General features: G+C 38.5%; 1 protein-coding gene across 1 annotated transcript; it reads left to right on the top strand.

Annotated features, from left to right (window-relative positions):
- The first annotated feature begins 922 nt into the window (after positions 1-922).
- On the top strand, positions 923-23575 carry LOC135630727 (probable polygalacturonase). Its single transcript, XM_065137886.1, has 7 exons — positions 923-1192; positions 15265-15627; positions 16748-16868; positions 17159-17184; positions 22463-22611; positions 22712-22782; positions 22872-23575. Exons 1-7 carry the CDS (start codon positions 923-925, stop codon positions 23573-23575), a joined length of 1704 nt encoding a protein of 567 aa, XP_064993958.1.
- The last annotated feature ends 53 nt before the right edge of the window (positions 23576-23628 follow it).

The following is a 23628-nucleotide window of genomic DNA, read 5'->3' as shown; positions in this document are numbered from 1 at the left end:
GATAATGTGAGAGACAATTAAAAAAGAAATTCTCATGATATGGTTCAACGTATTGTTAGAGTAACAATTATTTCAGAAAAAAATATGCCAAAGGGTCAAGCCAAAACATTATAATGATAACAAATAGGGTTGAAAATATTATAATGATAACAAATAGGTCTGGTGTCATGATTAAGAAAGTAGAAACTATTGTACAAGCCTATAAGGGCCAACTTGAAACAAATTAATCTTAATATGATGATAATCAATCCATTTAAGTTTATTATAGCAGAGAGACAAATTAATTCATGATAGCTTTTGTCAAGTACAAATGGTTAAGACTTTACTATTTTATTATTGTGGTAACAAAAGACTTATGTGTTACTCAATAATATGTCAACTAAAATATATCATTGGAGTAGGACAAATCACATTTTAAAGGAGAGATCAGACTGTCTCAACAAACATGTTATTTTCAACCAAGGACAATATAACTATCTAAAGTTATGCATACTCTAGTTTGCAGTATAAATAATCTATAATTAGCTCGAATCAACATATTGAAATTAACTAATTACATAACATAATTTATAATTAGCCTTCCTCTCTCTCTCTCTCTCTCTCTCTCTCTCTCTCTCTCTCTCTCTCTCTCTCTCTCTCCATCTCTCTCTATATATAGAACAAGAGTCGAGCCGTGGAAGCATTCTGTTTCCGACACATCTCTTTGACAATGGAGCACTCGCAGCCAATATTCCATGTAACACCTCTTCTCCTTTTCTTTTCTTTTTCCTAGTAATCCTATCTTAAAGCTTTAATCCTTCAAACTCCAACTTTTCTCGGTTACGTGCAGGTGTTGATGATTTTAGTGCTATGGACGGTGGTAACAACAGCGTTCATAGGGATCGCTGAGGGCCATCGCCACCATCGGCGGGCAGGTGGTGCGATGGAGCTAGAAGCCTTCCACTACGCAGCGGCAGGGGCAAGAGGATGCCGGGCCCACGTGGCCAGCCTGACGGACTTCGGCGTGGTGGGCGACGGGGTGACCTCCAACACGGCGGCCTTTGCAGCGGCCATGGCCAACCTCAGTAAGGTGGCGTACGACGGCAGCGCGATGCTGGTGGTGCCGGCCGGCCGGTGGCTCACCGGGCCCTACAACCTCACCGACCACTTCACCCTCTTCCTCGACCACGACGCCGTCATCCTCGCCACTCAAGTCCGTCTCCCTCCTCCGCCCCCTTCCCCCACCTTCTCCTCCATCTATTTCGATGTAGAGTGCATATTCATAATCGTTCATGGCTCTCTTGTTTCTTATTCCCATTCCTCCTTCCTATTGCAAGGTTTCTAATCTTTTATATTGCAAGTATTACGACCCTTTATATTGCAAGTGTTCCGATTCTTCCTATTACTAGCTTTCTAATCTTTCCTATTACAAGTGTCCTAACCTTTTCTTACTGCAATTTTATCTCTACATTTGCTTTGAATATTAGGAACTTTAAATTGTTCTAGCCTTGTATTTGATATATCTCCTGTTTAGATGTAACGATTTGAATCTGTGAAACTTTCGAGATTCTGACCTTTCTACCTTGTTATGGTTATAATTTTATGCACTGACCTCTGATTTGGACAAAACTTATTTGATCTGAATATAGACTCATAATTCTTTCTTTTGATAGCTTAATTTAAGAATTTGGAGTAAGTTTGTCTATCCAAACTTCTATTTCAAATAAGCCTATGAATTCTGCAAAACAGGGATCGTAATTTCTGACCTTTTGATAATGAACTGCCTATAAGTCCTATTGGAAACTTTGATTTATTCCAAACTTATTTTATTTTAAATTAGACACGTAGATCTTTCATTTGATACTTAGATTGAAAGATTTAGAGTCCAAATGCCCGCCCAGTTTTCTGTTGAAACTGACCCTGTGAATTCTATAAAATTGAGATTTGTTCTTTGATCTTGAGTAACTAAATCTATTGTAACTCTTTATTGAAAACTTCGATTCATATAAAAATTATTTTATTTGAAATAAGATTGAAATATCTTTCACAATAGCTTTCTTGAGTATATTGGAGCACGATTGATAGTTTGAATCATTTGTTCAATGTGCCTCTCAAATTCTGCTAGAAATCGAGCTTTGGTCAATTTCACATATTCTGGTTTTATTCCTTTAGAAATTGATTTTATTTTGCTTTCTTGTCCAATTGAGCTTTATATTACTGCTTTGAATTCTTGTATGCTCTTGTCCTTATAATTATTTGCATTCTTGAAAAATATTGTGTAACGTTTATACTATATCGTATTAACTCATATAGGCACATGTATATCCCATTGTTCCACATTTGCTTTCGATATGTGCCTCCATTTTCATTCCTTTGGACATTAAATTCTATCTAACCTTCTTATTTGAATTGAGTTACATGTGATTGCTAGGAATTCTTGAATGCTCTTGCTTTCATTTCCTTTCAAATATGAATACATTTGTGAAAGATTATACTTGCATCATATTGACTCGTAAAGGCGCATGTACATTTTGTTGTTTTGCATGTGCTTCCAATATGTGCTATTTATTGTTCATACTGTCCTTTTGTACTTTGGTGTTTGTGGGATACTATAAACTTTTGCCAGAAATGGTAAAGGGAGTTATGCATAGAGCCTGCGATGCTCTACCGGCCCCCTCTGACTTCACCTAGATGTGGGTGGATGGAGCTCCAAAATGTGGGAGACTTCTGTTTGGTGATCATTTATAAATGAATGAATCACATTCTGTCTGTGGTCCCACTACACTTTCTGTATGTTTGATATGATATTCAGAGCTTTGGTTATGTATTTATATATGTGCTTTGGATAAGAAAGATATGAATGCAACGTCAAATACGACGTTTCAGCTTCTATTTTGTATTTGTTCATTGATATGCTCTGAAATGATTTATATGCCGTTGATATATTCTGAAATATTTTCTACACTATTGATATGTTCCGAAATGCTCCCTATGCCTCTGAAACGTTCCTACGCCATTGATATGCTTTGAAATATTCCATATGCCATTGATATGTTCCGAAATGTTCCATTTGTCATTGATATGCTCTGAAACATTTCATACGCCATTGATAAGCTCCGAAATGTTTCATTCATTATTGATATGCTCCGATGATTCAATATTGTATTTATTCCACTTCCTTATTTACAGTATAGAAACATATTCATTTCTTCTTCATCTATCCAAATCTATAACACTATCAGAGTGAAATAAGAGATCTAAGGAAGAACATAGGTTGGACTTTATTAGTAACAAGTAAATATTTTGTACGTAAAAAAATTAAGATATTAGGGGGATAAACACCAATAAAAAAATGAGGCAATCCAAAAAACACTTGATTGTGATCAAATTTATAAGCCGACTTGGATATCGAGCATTTACCTATAAGAACTAAATTAGTTGCAATAAATAGTTGCAACCCTAGAAATTAGAATTTAGTAAATCTTTTCTTACATAGAGTCATTATATATGATATGTGAAGATATGTATGAGAAGTAGGTTTTATACGGATCTATTTTTGCCATTCATTTCATTCTTGCTCGAGCCGAATGATGAAAAATTATCATATTTGGTTCCTTCAGGGGGTGGATCCATAAGAATTCACCTATCCCAATAACAAAAAAACTTGACTAGAATGATACTATATTAAGAGGTAGGGTGGCCATGGAAGGCCTAGGTCGCACGTTGGTGAGGAAGTTCTGCTCAAACTCCCTGGTGAGTTAGTCAAAGGACAAGACCGAAGATTGGCACAGTCGGTTGAACCACGCTCGTACCGGTCCCCTCAGGGTGGTCAGAAATGCCCGGCACATCAATGCATCGGAGGTGCCATAGAGGGCCATCTGAGCCCGAAATTCGGAGACATGCTCTGTGGGATCGGAGCCGCCATCATATGTCTCCAATACCGACAACCTGAAGTTGAGGGGTACCGACTTGTCCTGTACTTCCTGTGTGAAATAGGACCTGCCTGAGCTACCTGAGCTAGACCCGCTCGGTGATTTTTGGAACTCGTGCTAGAACTCGTCTAGGCGTTGGTTGACCCGGGACAACTAGGCCCTGAGCGAGTCGTCCACCAAGTCAAACGATACGTAAAGGCGTAGTTTGCCACCTCGCCTTTGTTGATTTTCTCCTCGTCTTCGGAGGAGCTTGATTCATCCCAATTTTTGTTCTTCTTCTTTCGTTCAAAGCAAGTAGTTCCGTCCTTTTTACTTTTTAATTTTTGTTTCATTTGTTGTTTAAGTTCACCATCACTTGAGCTTATGCTCGAGTGGTCTTCAAATGTTCTATATCCCAAATCCTTCCTGTTCTTTGGAAGGTGGTTCTCAAGTTCTTCACGTGCATTGCACGTCATTTCATATGTGATCAAGGAACCAATTAGTTCTTCAAGTGGAAATTGGTTCAAGTTTTTCGATTCTTGAATAGCAGTTACTTTTGAATCCCAAGGTTTAGAAAGTGAGCGCAAAATCTTGTTTACGAGTTCAAAATCCGAAAAACATTTTCCAAGAGCTCTTAAACTATTGACGACATTCGTGAAACGGGTGTACATGTTGCCTATAGTCTCACTTGGTTGCATTCGAAAAAGCTCAAAATCATGCAATAAAATGTTAACTTTCAAGTCTTTGACTCTACTAGTTCCCTCGTGCGTGATTTCAAGTGTTCGCCAAATGTCAAAAGCCGTTTCGCACGTAGAAATCCGATTGAACTCATTTTTGTCCAAAGCGCAAAATAAGGCATTCATAGCCTTTGCGTTTAAAGAAAAATACTTCTTCTCCAAATCCGACCATTCGTTCATCGGTTTAGAGGGAAGTTGAAAATCGTTTTCAACGATATTCCATAAATCCAAATTCAAAGAAATCAAGAAAACTCTCATTCGAGTTTTCCAATAAGTGTAGTCCAATCCGTTAAACAATGGTGGACGAAAGACCGATAAACCCTCTTGAAAGCCTTGAAGAGCCATTTCTCTCGGGTGTAAATCCGAAATGAGAAATACCCTGCTCTGATACCAATTGTTAGGATCGAGAGCACTAAGAGGGGGGGGGGGGGGTGAATTAGTGCAGCGGAAAACTTTCTGCGATTAAAATCGAAAGCTGTGTTCGAATGATAAAAACAACTTCTGTATGAAAGTTGATACTAAGCAAGGTTAAAGTCAAACTATGCAGGTAGTTTGCAGCTATGATGAAAACCAGAATATCGGCGCAAACTGAAATCCGACGTTCGTACGAAGAAACTGATTTACGTCTAAATGCTGATTCGTAAATCACTTGATTAGATAAGACGTAGTTTAAGCAGGAGTATAAAGGCAGTGTGCAGTTATGGTAAAGCTCAAAACGTAAACGCAATCTGTAATATGATGATCATACGAAAAAGCATATTTACGTCTAAACGCATATTTACGTCTAAACGCAAATTTACGTCTGAACCTTGAAACTCGTTCGTAAAATCACAGAGGGTAGTAAGCTATTGAGAAGTTTGCAGTGAAGGTAAAATGCTCAAAGGAAATGCAAACCGAGATTTAGAGTGGTTCGGTCAATCTTTACCTACTCCACTTTTGGCTTCCTCCACCGACGAGGTTACCGACGTCAACTAGAGGCCTTCCTTCAATAGGCGAAGGCCAACCACCCTCTTACAGATTCACTCCTTTTGACGGGCTTAGGAGACAACCCTTACAGAAGTTTTCTCTCCTCTCTTTACAACTCAAACTTTGAAGAACAGAAAGAGGAGAACTAGTAGTTTTGAGCTCTAAGAACCATAGAAAGATAGCAAGATTTCGAGTGTGTGTTATGTGCTTTCAGTGCTGAATGGGTGGGGTATTTATAGGCCCCAACCCAGTTCAAATTTGGAGCTCAAATCTGTCAATTCCCGAAATTTCGGGATCAGACGGTTGCACCTCCTGACTGGGGTGGTTGCACCGCCTGGTAGAGCTCGAAGACTGAGCCTCTGGGCGGTGCCACCTCTGTCAGGGGCGGTTGCAACTCTCTACCAGAGCTCGAAGACCGAGCTCAGGCGGTTGCACCGCCTGACTAGAGAGGTTGCACTGCCTGGCAGAGCTCGAAACTTGAGCTCTGGCGGTGCTACCTCTTGACAGAAGAGGTTGCACCGCCCAATCTCGCTCGGAGACTGAGCCCGGGGCGATGCCACCTCTTGGCTGGGGCGGTTGCACCACCCAGTCTCGCTGGGAGACATAGCCTGGGCGGTGCTACCTCCTAGCTTGGGCGGTTGCACCTCCCACAGCAATCAGGGTCTGAATGGGTTAATCCATTCGGCCCAATTTGATTCTTTCAAGGGCCCAATTGCCCCAAGATTAAGCTAATGGGATCACCTCCCATTTCTAACTTAATCAATGTGCTAACTATGATTATTTCCTAAGACATATTCTGCAGCTTGCTCCGGTGCGTCAATCGCTTCTTCCGACGAGTTTCCGGTGAACTTCCGTCGATCATCCGACGAACCCTCGGTGATCCTCCTGCGGACTTCTGGCAAACTCCTGGACTTGTGACGATCCACTTGGCAGGTTCCGACGAGCTCCTTTGGCAAGCTTCTGGACTTCTCGGATTTGTTCCCGCAGAACCTCCGACGACTGTCCGAACTTCCGTCAAGCTCTTGAACTCCCAACGTGATCATTGTCATGACTCCGGCGCAACTCCTGCTGCATGTCTTTCTTCCATCGTAGTTAATCCTGCACACTCAAAACAAAAACTTCGATCGAGACAATTAATCCTAAGCAATTAACCAAGTTGTCCGGCATGTCATTGGTCCCTCGACGCTTCGTCCGATTCTTCGGCGCATCGTCCTTTCCTGCAGCCTATTGCCCAATCGGCCTGTTGACTCCGCAACTCCGATATCCTTGGCACAATACCCACTCTTCTTGGCCCGATGCCCGAGTCCACGACCCGAAGCCTTCTGTCGATACGTCGACCGATCCACCGGCCTGACGTCCAATCTTCTGACATGTTCCTCCTGCACAACATGATTTTCCTGCTTTAATTGTCTCATCCAGATCGAAGCATCCTGCGTCACTCAAAACGCAGATTAAATCATAAACATATATAAAGTAGTTTCATCATCAAAATACGAGATTCAACAATTATAAGCTTTCTAATCTTTCCTATTACAAGTGTCCTAACCTTTCCTTACTGTAATTTTATCTCTACATTGTTTTGAATATGAGATACTTTAAATTATTCTAGCCTTGTATTTGATATATCTCTTGTTTAGATGTAACGATTTGAATCTGTGAAACTTTCGAGATTTTGACCTTTCTACCTTGTTATGGTTATAACTTTATGCACTGACCTCTGATTTGACAAAACTTATTTGATCTGAATATAGACTTATATCCTTTCTTTTGATAGCTTATTTTAAGAATTCAGAGTAAGATTGCCTATCCAAACTTCTATTTTAAATAAGCCTACGAATTCTGCAAAACAGGGATCGTAATTTCTGACCTTTTGATAATGAACAGCCTATAAGTCCTTGTTGGAAACTTTGATTTATTCCAAGCTTATTTTATTTTAAATTAGACACGTAGATCTTTCATTTGATACTTAGATTGAAAGATTTAGAGTCCAAATGCCCGCCCAGTTTTCTATTGAAACTGACCCTATGAATTCTATAAAATTGAGATTTGTTCTTTGATCTTGGGTAACTAAATCTATTGTAACTCTTTGTTGAAAACTTCGATTCATACGAAAATTATTTTATTTGAAATAAGATTGAAATATCTTTCACAATAGCTTTCTTGAGTATATTGCAGCACGATTGATAGTTTGAATCATTTGTTCAATGTGCCTCTCGAATTCTGCTAGAAATCAAGTTTTGGTCGATTTCACATATTCTGGTTTCATTCCTTTGGAAATTGATTTCATTTAGCTTTCTTGTCCAATTGATCCTAACCCTAATTACATGTGAACTACATACCTAAAAACATAATCCTAAGCAAGTTTTTAACCGGCCAACGTCGAGTTTTGTTTTGGCGAGCTTTCCTACGATCTTCCGGTGGACTTCCGATATGCCCTCGGGTTTCTTCCGGCGGACTCCCAGCAGGCTCCCGATCTTGTGACGAATTCAACGAGTAGCCAAGCCTTCTCGGTGATCTCTACGAATCTCTGACGATCTCTTCGGCAGACTTCCGAAAGTTCTGACAAGTCTTCGATCTTTCTTGGTTGGTTCCAACAGCATCTCTGACGAATCTTCGGACTCTCAAACGTCCATCGAACTTGACTCTGGTATCCTTGCTTTATGTTTTTTAGGCTATCGTAGTTAATCCTACACACTTAACTTTAATAATTTGGATTAGATCAATTAACCCATCAATTAATTTCATAATCAAAATTCGAGATTCAACAATCTCCCCCTTTTTTATGATGACAATCAATTAATGATAGAGTTAAACATAGCTCCCCCTATCTATATGTCATATTGTGAGAAGATAAAACTACTTGAATTTCATCCCTTTGAATTCAAGCATAAATCAATAAGTTCTAACCGTTGAACTTATCGTTGTCTTATTAAGCATGAGCAAATACGAAACTTCGTATTTCTCATAATTTTCAACTATTGAAAATCATTTTCAAGTTAAATGATAAGAGACAATTTTCACTTCGACGAGAGATAAAAAATTTTCAACATGATAAAGATTTTCAACATGAATTTCATGATATAAATGTGAGGAATGATTTCATATGATCAACCAATCTTGCGATATATTCAAAGATTTTGCAAGGTATATAAGACAAGCTTTTGCAATTCATTTAAGTCATGCTATCGATACGCATAAGTCGTACAAGTCATCACTTCTCCCCCTTTGTCATCAACAAAAAATAAGGAGATGAGACTTGAAACATAGTTTGTGATCATATCATACAAAATTCGAATTCATCATACAAAGTTAATCTAGCAAGAAATATTTATCCAGATTCCAAAACAAATCAGCAATTATCTAGAATTTAACAATACATCTCAAACAAAGGTTTAGTTTTTGTTCAAAAGAAGACGACAAACTTCTAACTTGACATTAAGAGTAATCAAAACATAATAAGAAACTACATCGATTAATCTTAGGAGGTAATCCATAGTGCTGATATATGACATCCATTTTTTGATTCATTTGTCGTAGTTCCTTCAAAATTTCAATTTGCTGGATTTGAATTTGTTCTTGCTGTGATTTGATCTGATACAATTCTGCCATAATGAGTTCTTCGGAGGATGAAACAGGAGTCGAAGGTGTTGCGCCAAAGGGACTAGGAGGAGGAGATTCATTTCCCCTAAGAATTGGTGTTTCGGGGTATTCTACTGGTGGGAGAATTGGATCAATCCTTCTAGGTTGCCTAACCCATATACCCTTGCTAAATATGCACCTAAGTCTTTTCAGCAGATTTCTATTGATGATGTTATACCTATCACTTTGAATTGTTTCTTCATCGGGTGGGATACAAATGTCATGAGCAAGTAGGAATCGAGTGATTAACCCTCCATATGGCAACATAGTGTCTTTAGCTATAATATCCTTCATGTGTTGCCGGATTGAGTATCCAAAATAGTTATGTTGACCGGTCATAATCTAATACATGGTGCTTATTTCTATTTGACTCATTTCATCAAGATGAAATTTTTTAGGGAATAGTATGCTTGTTATGATATGATGAAGGATTTTAGAGTTAAAAGGCAGTAAGTGCTCGCAACTCTTGGGTATTATGCCGAGGTCTGGATTTGCAAAAATAGTTTCGATGGCTTCGGAGTAAGTTGCTCCGATTATATTGACATCCCATTTACCTCTAAAATAGCAGCCCCTATCTTTTTTAGTGATTCCAATTAGTTCACAAATAGTACTATCAAAAATTCTAATTTGTGTTCCTAGTAGGTAAGTACTTAGGCTGTCATTATCTACATATAAGTTTGCATAAAATAGCCTAACTAACCTAGGATAAATTGGTTCATTTATTTGTAGCAGAGGTAGGGCATCTAGATGTGCAAACCACCTAATGGGTTCTAGGTTTCCTAGTTCATTGAGATCAACGTGTTTACCCTTATGGATACCTCTTGTTTCGAAGTTTGGAAACCTAAGAGCTACTTCTTTGGATCTAAAAAGGTCTTGGTAATATAAATCTCCTTCAACCCTTTTCCCTTTTGATCTCTTAGGAGCCATTATCTAGACAAGATAGATGAAACTGTAAAGAGTAGGTAAAATAATGAGAAGAGAGGAAAGATTTCAGATTTTACCTTATTGAGAATCTCTTGGAAGATGGAGAGCTTGGACCAACAAGAATCCCTCTCCAAGGCTTTTAAATGTTGGAATGAAGGTTTAGAGAGGTTGTGGGAGAGCTTGAGGCAGTTTCTCACGGGTTGGGGGTGGTGTCACCGCCGGCCCTAACCCCTCGGCTTATAAAGGGGCTCTCGGGCGGTGCCACCGCCAAAAAGAGCAGTGCCACCGCCTAGTGCCTGAGCGCTTAGGCGGTGCTACCGCTGATTCTGGCAGTGCCACCACTGGCTTGCCGCGGAAGAGAAGAAAAAATTCTTTCTTCCCTCATTTTGTTTTTCAGAGGTGTTCAACTCAAGATAGGTTGAGATGTTGGGTTGTACTTTAATATATCATTTGAAATCAAAAGAGAAGGATGAAATCAACTCCACAAAAGAACGAAACAAGGATGAGACATTTTTCAAAAAATACATTCAAACAAGCTTATTTTCAGGGATAATTTAACATGCCTAGTTCCCTTCTAATGAATTCAAATTGGTCTTCATTTAAGACTTTTATAAAAATGTTTGCTAATTGATGCTTTGTGTCAATAAATTCTAGAACGACATTATTGTTAAGGACATGATCGCATATGAAATGATGCCTAATATCGATATGCTTAGTTCTAGAGTGCTGAATTTGATTTTTGGTAAGACATATGACACTTGTATTATCACATTTTATGGGAATGTTTTTCAAATGAATTCCATAGTCTTCTAATGTATTTTTCATCTAAACAACTTATGCACAGCATGCATTTGCAGCAATGTATTCAACTTCCGTCGTAGATAGTACAACTGAATTTTGTTTCTTGGAAGTCCAAGAAACAAGTGCATGTCCTAAGAATTGGCATGTTTCAGATATACTTTTTCTATCTATCCTGCATCTGCCAAAATCGGCATCTGCATAAGCTATTAAATCGAATTTATCAGATTTTGGATACCACAATCCTAAATTTGGAGTTCCTTTAAGATATCTAAATATTCTTTTAACACTCTTAAGATGAGATAATTTAGGATTGGATTGAAATCTAGCGCAAAGTCCTACACTAAACATGATTTCTGGTCTAGTCGCGGTGAGGTAGAGTAGACTACCTATCATTCCCCTATATATTTTTTTATCGAAATTTTCACTATTTTCATCCATATCTAATTTAGTCGAAGTACTTATAGGGGTGTTTATCGCTTTTGAATTATTTATGTTAAATCATTTTAACAATTCTAATGTATATTTAGATTGGTTAAGAAATATACTATCACTAAGTTATTTGATTTGTAATCCTAGAAAGAAGGTTAATTCACCCATTAAACTCATTTCAAATTCATGACTCATACATTTGGCAAATGATTCACATAGTAATTCATCCGAAGAACCAAAAATAATATTGTCAACATAAATTTATACAATAAGAAAATTATTTTCAAAGTGTTTGATAAATAATGTAGTATCAACCTTGCCTTTGGTAAAATTATTTAAAATAAGAAAGGAACTAAGCCTTTCATACCAAGCTCTAGGAGCTTGTTTCAAGCCATAGAGAGCCTTAGTCAATTTGAATACATGATTAGGAAGAAGAGAGTTTTCAAATCCGGGAGGTTGTTCAACATATACTTCTTCGGAAATAAAACCATTCAAGAAGGCACTTTTGACATCCATTTGAAATACTTTAAAATTATTACTACTAGCATAGGCAAGGAGCATCCTAATGGCTTCTAATCTTGCCACAGGAGCGAAGGTTTCTTCGTAGTCGATACCTTCTTCTTGGTTGAAACATTTGGTCACTAATCTAGCCTTGTTTCTAACCACGATACCACATTCATCTTGCTTGTTTCTAAAGACCCATTTAGTACCAATAACTAAATGGTCACTAGGTCTAGGAACAAGTTTCCATACCTCATTCCTCTCAAATTGGTTCAATTCCTCTTGCATTGCTATGATCCAAAAATCATCTTTTAAGGCCTCGTCAATGCAATTAGGTTCGATTTGAGAAAGGAAGGCGGCGTTAGCACAAAAATTCTTGAAAGAAGAACGAGTTTGAACCCCTTTTAATGTATCTCTTATAATTAGCTCCTTTGGATGAGCATCTATATACTTCCATTCCTTGGGTAAGGAAATTTCGGAAGAAGATGCCTCCAAGTTGTCATTTTTAGGGGGGGTTCATTTAAATCCAAATTATCAAAACCAAAATCATCATCAAAATTATTTTTCTTTAAATAAAAAATTTCATTAAAAACTATATGAATAGTCTCTTCTATAACTAAGGTTCTCTTGTTGAAAACACGAAAAGCCTTAGAAACTAAGGTTCTCATAAGATCTTCTTGACTCTTATTCAAATGGTCCATTAATATGTGTATATTGGATCTTTTGAGACAATTATTGGTCTTAGAATGTAATTCTAATTGGTCAATAAAAATACATGTCAATATAATTTTTTTTATTTTTTTAGATTAGTTAATCTATCTTGGAAGGTAAAAATGGGTAGAGTAAACCTATTTTTATTTTATTTGAAATTAACGTCCTCTTCATTTGCACGTAGGAAATGAATAAAATAAATCAATTAAACCACGAGAAGTGCTTCCATAGAAGTTAAACTTCCATTTATCTACATCTCTTGTTTTTTATTCCCATTCCCATAAGAATGAATACTATGATTTGCATTTCGAATAGGCATAGATATATCATCTTTAAGATAACTTCTATCTTGAGAGTTATTCACAATCTCCCCTAATGTATAATCTAATATATAAATCAATTGATTCTGTCAGGTTAGTTATATGTTGTGTTGTGTCAACTATATCCACATAAGGTGGTGAGAGATGATATCTGGAGCAGTTATATATTTAGGGCCCTTTATGCAAATGGATGCATCTCTAACTCTATATATATTACTTCTCAATACAATTTCTTTCAAATTTAGTAAAATTTTATGTATCAATTTTTCAATACTTATTATCGTAGAATATTCATGCAATACTTTTTCAGAGTTTGCACATGGGATACATGTTCCTTCTAATTCTCAAGTAAAGCCCTTTGCATTGCAATAGCTATGGTATTGGTTTGACCTTTCGTAAGCGAGGATAGAATGAAAGACTATTATAAAAATATTTATGTCTACTCTTGATTCAACATACCTCTACTGTAGTGTTCTAGTGGATCCTGCTACTTCCTCTCAAATCATACTATACTAATACTATTATTTAATCATATCATTGAATCATTTATTTCTCATGAAATCATTTGTTATATCATGTACAAAACTTAATTATATACCACTTCTACAAATGGCTCATAATATGACTAGCAATTGCCACTAATCATTATATCATCACATTATAGTTCATGCCTTAATGGTATAAACTATAATGTCATGATATAAGAAGTGGGGCAAATAATGTTAGTCAAGAAAGCCAGGTAAGAAAGAAAAATAAATTTAAACTAAAACATAAAAATGAACCATGTCATAACTTCTCAACGAAAGTGATATTGCCACAAAGAAAGAAGAAAAAATGCCTATCATGGAGCAAGAACTTGGGTGATCCAATCTAATCACAAGCTAAGTAAAAGGATCAACATGCAAGGCAGTCTCGCCATTAAAATATATCCTACATAAAACATTATAGAAGTCCAACAAAAAATGAAAGTTTTAAAAGGGTGCAATCTGATGTAAGACCTGTGAGTTATGGAAAGACACTATATTATACAAGGCTACTGTATCAGATGATGTGAGCACCAATGAAAATTTTTTTTTCACATTTAGATAAGAATTTAAATTGATAATATACATGAATAATTCATGCATCATAAATTAGAAAATAAAATATCTAAGGTATTTAATCTCAAGAACTTGGGTTCTGATATCAATTGTAAACATAAAATCTGTAATATGCTATATATAATATGAAAAAAAATTAATTCAGAATTAAAATTAAATAATAATATATCGGAACTACAATGCATATCTTTCGATGTCACCTGGAAAGAACTTTATGAAATCTATAAGGACACCATCTTCGAATCTAAAACCGACTATATATCAATCTAAAAAGAGAACTAGATTCTCTTTTTTCACTCTTTATATATTTTTTTTCATACGACGACCTAGATTCAGAAGTTCAATAAAAAAAAATAAGTATTAAAAAGGTATAATCTTGCCATTTACCCTCGTTGGATGTGATACTAGTTACAAGGCTACTATATCAGATAATGTAAGAATCAATTAAAAAAGAAATTCCCATGATATGGTTCAACGTATTGTTAGAATAACAATAATTTCAGAAAAAAAAATATGCCAAAGGGTTAAGCCAAAACATTATAATGATAACAAATAGGGCTGAAAATATTATAATGATAACAAATAGGTCTAGTGTCATGATTAAGAAAGTAGCATACAAGCCTATAAGGGCCAACTTGAAACAAATTAATCTTAATATGATGATAATCAATCCATTTAAGTTTATTAGAGCAGAGAGACAGATTAATTTATGATAGCTTTTGTCAAGTACAAATGGTTAAGACTTTACGATTTTATTATTATGGTAACAAAAGACTTATGTGTTGCTCAATAATATGTCAACTAAAATATATCATTGGAGTAGGACAAATCACATTTTAAAGGAGAGATCAGACCAGACTGTCTCAACAAACATGTTATTTTCAACCAAGGATAATATAACTATCTAAAGTTATGCATACTCTAGTTTGCAGTATAAATAATCTATAATTAGCTCGAATCAACATACTGAAATTAACTAATTACATAACATAATTTATAATTAGCCTTCCTCTCTCTCTCTCTCTCTCTCTCTCTCTCTCTCTCTCTCTCTCTCTCCATCTCTCTCTATATATAGAACAAGAGCCGAGCCGTGGAAGCATTCTGTTTCCGACACATCTCTCTGACAATGGAGCACCCGCAGCCAATATTCCGTGTAACACCTCTTCTCCTTTTCTTTTCTTTTTCCCAGTAATCCTATCTCAAAGCTTTAATCCTTCAAACTCCAACTTTTCTTGGTTACGTGCAGGTGTTGATGATTTTAGTGTTGTGGACGGTGGTAACAGCGGCGTACATAGGGATCGCTGAGGGCCATCACCACCACCGGCGGGCAGGTGGTGCGGCGGAGCTAGAAGCCTTCCACTACGCGGTGGCGGGGGCAGGAGGATGCCGGGCCCACGTGGCCAGCCTAACGGACTTCGGCGGGGTGGGCGACGGGGTGACCTCCAACACGGCGGCCTTTGCGGCGGCCGTGGCCAACCTCAGTAAGGTGGCGTACGACGGCGGCGCGATGCTGGTGGTGCCGACCGGTCGGTGGCTCACCGGGCCCTTCAACCTCGCCGACCACTTCACCCTCTTCCTCGACCACGACGCCGTCATCCTCGCCACTCAGGTCCGCCTCCCTCCTCCGCCCCCTTCCCCCACCTTCTCCTCCATCTATTTCGATGTAGACTGCATGTTCATAATCGTTCACGGCATGTTTGCCATTACCATCGCCTCTATCATCCGCGTTGCCTTCATCCTCGGTGGTGATTATGGCTAGTAGCCCTTCCCATCGAGTCCGTTCATCTGACAGCTCTCGCCAGATGAATGGTGACGATGAAGAATAGATTCGTCACTAGTGAGCCCCACCAGAACGTTACATAGTGAGTGTATACTATTCTAACGTTTCCTTCATCTCATCTCCAAGGAGAATTCACAAGTCTAATCCGATGTGCATAGTCACCGCTTTGGACTGATGAGGGAAAAGAAGTGAACTAAGCCACTACAAATCTAAATTTGTCTTGATAATATTAATTTCTGAAATATTTGCAATTTGTATGGTAGATTTTTGACTATTTAGTATCTCTACTTTGATGTCTCAAAATAAGAAAACAGTAATATTTGTTTTGTTTTATTATTATTATTATTATCATTATTATTATTATTATTATTATTATTATTATTATTATTATTTTTCTTGTATGTCATATCCTTGTATGTGAACATCAATAATCTTGGATTAGAATCCACATAAAAAATTTCCTTTCAAATTTCAAGATCTTGAAGATAACACTCCAAAATTAATAAGTTTTAATTGAGAATGACATTCTTTCCGAGTGTAAGAACTTTAAGGTAGGAAAGGATGCGAGGAAACCAACATAAGAATGGAATGCAGTGTGGACCTTACCCTTAAATTTTAGGCTCCACCATCATCCAATCTCTCAGTGTTTTCTTTTTGACTAAACCTTGTAGATCTGTGTAGCTAATTGGGTTTCCTGAAGATAGCAAAACTCTATTAATGCTACAAACTTGGGAGAACAAGTTAGATTTCAACTGCAGCTTATATAACATAAATTTCTATTCTGCAATCCCATTTTATGGCTTCTCACACTGCAACTTTGATAGCATTGCTTATGAATTGCATGGATACTCTTTTTTTTTTTGTTTATTGGTAGCTAATAGAAGCTTTAATACTATGTTCTTTTGTTCAATCTGCATCAACTAAGATAATTGGTGATATGCTTATGCAGGATATCAACGAGTGGCCGATCATTGACCCTTTGCCCTCCTACGGTAGAGGAAGAGATGCGGTTGGGGGTAGATACAGTAATCTCATCATGGGATATAACCTAACCGATGTGGTCATAACAGGTAGTATATACGTTGCATATTTCCAGTACTTCTATCACATTACTTCTAAATTCATAAAGCCTGCGTCGTGTTGTCATTCCATGATCCCCTAAAATTTAGGTAAAAAAATTTATTTTTAGTCAAAAACTATAACATTTAATTCAGTTTATGATGTTTTGGCGTGCTTTGATTGACAAGAAGACACATATATATCATCTTCTAACTTGTTTGCATCATAGATGGGGAACAGAATATAATTTGATTGCAACATACCACGTCCTGATGCTAACAAGTTTTATTGTTATTTTTAGGGAATAATGGAACTATCGATGGACAACGTGAATGTTGGGCTGATGGCCCATATTCAGCCCATGTGGGCTTTATCAGCCCACACCCCCTCTTAACCTAACCCTAATTAAGATTAGGGGGGTGTGGTGGCTGCGTTTTAGAGGCAGATTAAAGCTATAAAAAGGCAGCAACGAGGCAGATCTTTAGAGTGATGAGATTCCAAAGAGAAGAAGGAGAACAAGGCAGAAAAGGAAGAGAAAGAAAGGGATGAAGACAAGGACAATGCAGAGAGACTGTTCACAATCATCTAGCAGTATCCTCATCTCAGGTTAGATCAAATCTATAGTAGACTCTTGCTGTGATTACTTGGGGAGGTTTTAGATATTGTGGGCAGTGACGTGATCCTTGTATCCCAATTATTCTCTTGTGGTTGTTGCTAGGGTTTTGGGCAAGAGATTGAGATTTGTACATTCATTATTCTCATAGTGGATTATCTCTAGTTTGCCCCGTGGTTTTTACCCTTCATATTGAAGGGGTTTTCCACGTATATCTTGGTGTTTTGTTTGATTGTGTTTCCATTTTATTCCACTGCGTATTTTGGTCTTCTAGTATTTGTTCCTATACAAAGGTTATTCCTGTTTATATCCTCATCAACTGGTATCAAAGCGGGGTTTTGGTGATTTAATTTTTGTATTTGAACATAGAGGCCAGTAATATTTCTCGTATGATTAGTTTGAATGGAAATAATTGGATGATATGGAAACCAAGAATGGAAGATCTCTTGTATTGCAAAGATTTGTATGGACCTTTGCAAGGGGATAGTGCAAAACCTACAACTATGACAGATGATGAGTGGAAGAGGTTAGATCGAAAAACAATAGGGTTTATTAGACAGTGGCTTGATGATAGTGTCTTTCACCATGTTTCTACTGAAATTTCTGCATATTCTCTTTGGAAAAAATTGGAAAGTCTCTATGAAAGAAAAACAGCTAGCAACAAAGCTTTTTTGATTAGAAAACTTGTGAACCTAAAATATAGAGAGGGTGCTTCTATTGCTGAGCATTTGAATGAAATGCAGAGTATTACTAACCAGTTATCCTCTATGAAAATGTCTCTTGATAATGAGTTGCAGGCATTGTTACTTCTCAGTTCATTACTAGAAAGTTGGGAGACACTGGTGGTTTCCCTCAGTAATTCTGCACTAGATGGTATTGTCACTATGAGTCAAGTAACAAGCAGTTTGTTGAATGAGGAGTTGAGAAGAAAGAGTTTAGCAACATCTCAGAATGATTCACTGGCACTTATCTCAGAGAATAGAGGAAGGTCAAAGTCTAGAAGCAGTTCACGTATGGGTAGGAGCAAGTCAAGATCAAGAAAAGATATTGTTTGCTATAACTATGGTGAGAAAGGACATTACAAGAACCAATATAAGCAACCTAAGAAGAACAAGAAAAAGGGAAAAGAAGTGGAGTCTACAAAGTCAAAGGATAATACTACAGTTACAGTGCAAGGTGGTGATTATTTGATTTTGTCTCCTTCTGATGATATTTTTTCTTGTGTGTGACAGGATCTTGAGTGGGTGATTGACACAGGTGCTTCTTATCATGCTACACCTCGGAGAGAGTTTTTTGCTACATACAGGTCTGGAAACTTTGGTGTTGTCAAGATGGGCAACTATGGCACAGCAGACATCATTGGCATGGGTGATATCCATTTAAAGACCAACCTTGGCTGCAAGTTGGTACTTAAGGATATGAGGCATGTGGTTGACTTGAGGTTGAATTTAATTTCAGTTGGAAGACTAGATGATGAAGAGTATGAAAGCAGATTTCACAGAGGTCAATGGAAGCTCAGTAAGGGTTCTCTTGTTATAGCTAGTGGAAAGAAATGTCATACTTTGTACAGGTTGCAGGCTAAAGCTTATGGTGAGCAATTAAATGCTACAGAGAAAGACTTCAGTATGGAGTTGTGGCATAGGCGATTGGGACACATGAGCGAGAAGGGGCTGCAAGCTCTTTCCAAGAGAGAGGTATTACCAGATCTCAGAGGTATACATCTGAACCCTTGTATTGATTGTTTGGCTGGTAAACAACATAGAGTTTCATTTGCTAGTGCTGCTTTGTCTAGAAAAATGCATGCCTTAGACCGTGTTTATACAGATGTATGTGGTCCTTTGAGGACAAAAACTCCTGGTGGATCTGTTGATGTTCTTGGTATAAGTGGTGCACTTTATTTTGTCACTTTTATAGATGATTTTTCCAGGAAAGTTTGGGCTTATGCTTTGAAGACCAAAGATCAGGTTATTAATGTCTTCAAAGAGTTTCATGCCAGGGTTGAAAGGGAGACAGAAAGGAAATTGAAATGCATAAGCTCAGATAATGGTGGTGAGTATACGAGATTGTTTAATGACTATTGCAGGTCACATGGGATCCAACATGAGATGACAGTTCCTGGTACACCTCAGCATAATGCAATTACAGAGAGGATGAACCGCACCATCATGGAAAAGATCAGATGTATGCTTTCACAGGCCAAGCTACCCAAAAGGTTTTGGGATGAGGCTTTGAGGACTGCAGTTGATGTGATCAACTTATCACCATGTACAGCCCTAGATGGTGATGTTGCAGAGCATGTATGGTTAGAGAAAGATGTTTCCTACAGGCATTTGAGAGTATTTGGTTGTCGTGCATTTGCACATGTTCCAGATAATGAGAGGTCCAAGCTGGATGGTAAGTCTAAAGAATGTATTTTTCTTGGTTACTCACATGATCAGTTTGGTTACAGGCTTTGGGATCCAGAAAAGCAGAAGGTGTTCAGGAGCAGAGATGTGGTCTTCTTTGAGGATCAAACCTTTGAGGATTTGAAGAAGAAGGCACCAGCAAAGACTTCTGCAGAAGGATTAGCAGATTGTGACCCAGTTATTCCTCTAGTATATCAGGGTGATGGGGGAGATGTGCAGGAAAATAGTGTAGAGCCTGATGTTGATCTACCTGCAGGACATGTTGAGCAAGAAGAAGCAAGAGAGCAAGTTCCCATAGAACCTCAGTTGAGAAGATCTTCTAGACAACGTCAACCTTCCAAAAGATACTCTACAGATGAGTATGTGATGCTTACTGATGCAGGTGAACCAGAGAGTTACCAGGAAGCAATTGAGAGTGAGCAGAAAGAGAAGTGGTTAGTTGCTATGCAGGAAGAGATGGATGCTCTTCAGAAGAACCATACTTATGATTTGGTGCTGCTACCAAATGGAATGAAGGCCTTGAAGAACAAGTGGGTTTTTAGGTTGAAGACTCAAGAATATTGTTCTCAACCAAAGTACAAAGCTAGATTGGTTGTGAAAGGCTTTGGTCAAAAGAAAGGTATTGACTTTGAAGAGATATTTTCTCCTGTTGTTAAAATGTCTTCTATTCGTGTTGCTCTTGGTATTGCTGCTAGGCAGGACTTGGAGGTTGAGCAGTTAGATGTGAAGACAGCTTTCTTTCATGGTGATTTGGAGGAGGAAATTTATATGGAGGAACCAGAAGGCTTCAAAGTCAAAGGTAAATATAATTTTGTCTGCAAGTTGAAGAAGAGCTTGTATGGGCTAAAGCAAGCTCCAAGATAGTGGTATAGAAAGTTTGATTCATTTATGACAGAAAATGGATACAAAAGAACGGCTTCAGATCATTGTGTGTACATCAAATGGTTTGGTGAGGATTTTATTATTCTCTTACTTTATGTTGATGACATGCTTATTCTTGGGAAAGATATATCTAAAATTGACAGGTTGAAGAAGGAACTGAGTGAGTCTTTTGCAATGAAGGACTTGGGGCCAGCAAAGCAAATACTAGGCATGCAGATTTCTCGTGATAGGAAAAACAAGAAGATTTGGTTGTCACAGGAGAAATACATCGAGAAGGTATTGGAAAGATTCAGTATGAGCAATGCTAAGCCAGTTGGTTCTCCTCTTGCAGGTCACTTCAAGTTGTGCTCAGAACAGAGTCCGTCAAGTGATGAGGAGAAGGAGAAAATGCAAAAGGTTCCTTATGCTTCAGCAGTTGGAAGTTTAATGTATGCAATGGTATGTACGGGGCCGGACATCGCATATGCAGTGGGTGTTACTAGCAGATTTCTTGCAAATCCAGGCAAAGAGCACTGGGCAGCAGTGAAGTGGATTTTTAGATATCTCAGAGGGAGCTCTAAGGTTTGTTTAAGCTTTGGAGGTGGACCACCTGTGTTAATAGGTTACACAGATGCAGATATGGCAAGAGATATAGATACGAGGAAGTCTACTTCAGGTTATATACTTACTTTTGCAGGGGGAGCTGTGTCATGGCAATCTAGGTTACAAAGGTGTATTGCTCTCTCCACCACAGAAGCAGAATATATTGCTGCTACAGAGGTATGCAAAGAAATGTTATGGATGAAAGAATTCTTACAAGAATTGGGGCTGAAACAGAAAAATTATGTGGTGCATTGTGACAGCTAGAGTGTCATCCATTTGTGTAAGAACCCAATGTTTCATTCCAAGTCAAAGCATATAGATGTCAGATACCACTGGATTCGAAATGTATTTGAAGAGAAGCAGTTGCAGCTTCAGAAAATTCATATAGATGACAACGGAGCAGACATGTTGACGAAGACCTTACCAAAAGAAAGACAGGAGATATGCCGATAGTTGGTCGGTATGGCTTCACATTGAGGAGTCATGGGACAACCTCCCTTATGGGCTGAAGGGGGAGGTTGTTGGGCTGATGGCCCATATTCAGCCCATGTGGGCTTTATCAGCCCACAGCCCACACCCCCTCTTAACCTAACCCTAATTAAGATTAGGGGGGTGTGGTGGCTGTGTTTTAGAGGCAGATTAAAGCTATAAAAAGGCAGCAACGAGGCAGATCTTTAGAGTGACGAGATTCCAAAGAGAAGAAGGAGAACAAGGCAGAAAAGGAAGAGAAAGAAAGGGAAGAAGACAAGGACAACGCAGAGAGACTGTTCACAATCATCTAGCAGTGTTCTCATCTCAGGTTAGATCAAATCTACAGTAGACTCTTGCTGTGATTACTTGGGGAGGTTTTAGATATTGTGGGCAGTGACGTGATCCTTGTATCCCAGTTATTCTCTTGTGATTGTTGCTAGGGTTTTGGGCAAGAGATTGAGATTTGTACATTCATTATTCTCATAGTGGATTATCTCTAGTTTGCCCCGTGGTTTTTACCCTTCACATTGAAGGGGTTTTCCACGTATATCTTGGTGTTCTGTTTGATTGTGTTTCCATTTTATTCCGCTGCGTATTTTGGTCTTCTAGTATTTGTTCCTATACAAAGGTTATTCCTGTTTATATCCCCATCAGTGAAACCTGGTGGAAAATGTTCCGTAACAAAGAACTCAATTACACTCGTGGATACCTCATTGAATTGATGTACTGCAAACAAGTGCTGATTTCCAACATTACATTGGTTAACTCTCCATCGTGGAATGTCCATCCAGTGTACAGCAGGTTTATATTAATAATCTACTTTCAGAACACTTGAAGGCTTCTTTTGCTTTCCATTCTATTGTTACAATCTGATGTTAACGTGAATGAATGCACTGTGCAGCCACGTAATCGTCTCATGCATCACAATTCTTGCACCGGTCAACTCTCCCAACACTGATGGGATCGATCCAGGTGGATATCGTACCTACATTTACTTGGGTTGTAGATTCTATGTTGCTGTTTCGATTGATTCTTTTTGGTGGTTTCTCTCTTCTACGCAGACTCATCCTCCAATGTCCGCATTGAGGACTGCTACATAGTCTCAGGCGATGACTGCATCGCCATTAAAAGCGGTTGGGATGAGTACGGGATTGCATTCAACATGTCAAGCAAACACATAGTGATCAGACGGCTCACCTGCATCTCCCCCACGAGCGCTGTCATCGCCCTGGGAAGCGAGATGTCGGGAGGAATCCAAGATGTCCGGGCCGAAGACATCACGGCCATCCACTCCGAATCCGGCGTCAGGATCAAGACGACCATCGGAAGGGGAGCTTACGTGAAGGACATATTCGTGAGAAGAATGAATCTGCACACAATGAAGTGGGTCTTCTGGATGACGGGCACCTACGGGCAGCACCCGGACGACAAATTTGATCCGAAAGCCATTCCGGTGGTGCAGAATATCAGTTACAGCAACGTGGTGGCCGAGAACGTGACCATGGCCGCGAAGCTGGAGGGGATTCCCGGCGCGCCCTTCACCGGAATATGCATCTACAATGTGACGGCGGAGGTGGTGAAGTCGAAGAAGCCGATTTGGAACTGCACCGACGTGGAGGGCGTATCGAGTCACGTGACGCCCACTCCCTGTGCGCAGATTCCGGAATATCCAGATCGTATAACGCATTGCCCCTTCCCTGAAGATGATCTACCTGTGAATGGTGTTGGGTTAGAGGAGTGTGCTTATCAGAGAGCCAAACCATGAGTTGAGATGCTTTCTACAACTCATGGTTTAATGGCATAACCTATGATGTCCTG

The sequence above is a fragment of the Musa acuminata genome, chromosome BXJ3-2, assembly GCF_036884655.1.
Source record: "Musa acuminata AAA Group cultivar baxijiao chromosome BXJ3-2, Cavendish_Baxijiao_AAA, whole genome shotgun sequence".
In the NCBI taxonomy this organism is placed as follows: domain Eukaryota; kingdom Viridiplantae; phylum Streptophyta; class Magnoliopsida; order Zingiberales; family Musaceae; genus Musa; species Musa acuminata.
This window is presented reverse-complemented; position numbering and strand designations above follow the sequence as displayed.

Bases quoted from the DNA above. Each gene is read 5' to 3' on its own strand.
- LOC135630727 (XM_065137886.1), top strand. From the start codon at position 923: ATGGAGCTAGAAGCCTTCCACTACGCAGCGGCAGGGGCAAGAGGATGC. The intron at 1,193-15,264 runs GTCCGTCTCCCT...GGTTACGTGCAG, and splicing joins CCGTCATCCTCGCCACTCAA to GTGTTGATGATTTTAGTGTT. The intron at 16,869-17,158 runs GTAGTATATACG...TGTTATTTTTAG, and splicing joins AACCGATGTGGTCATAACAG to GGAATAATGGAACTATCGAT.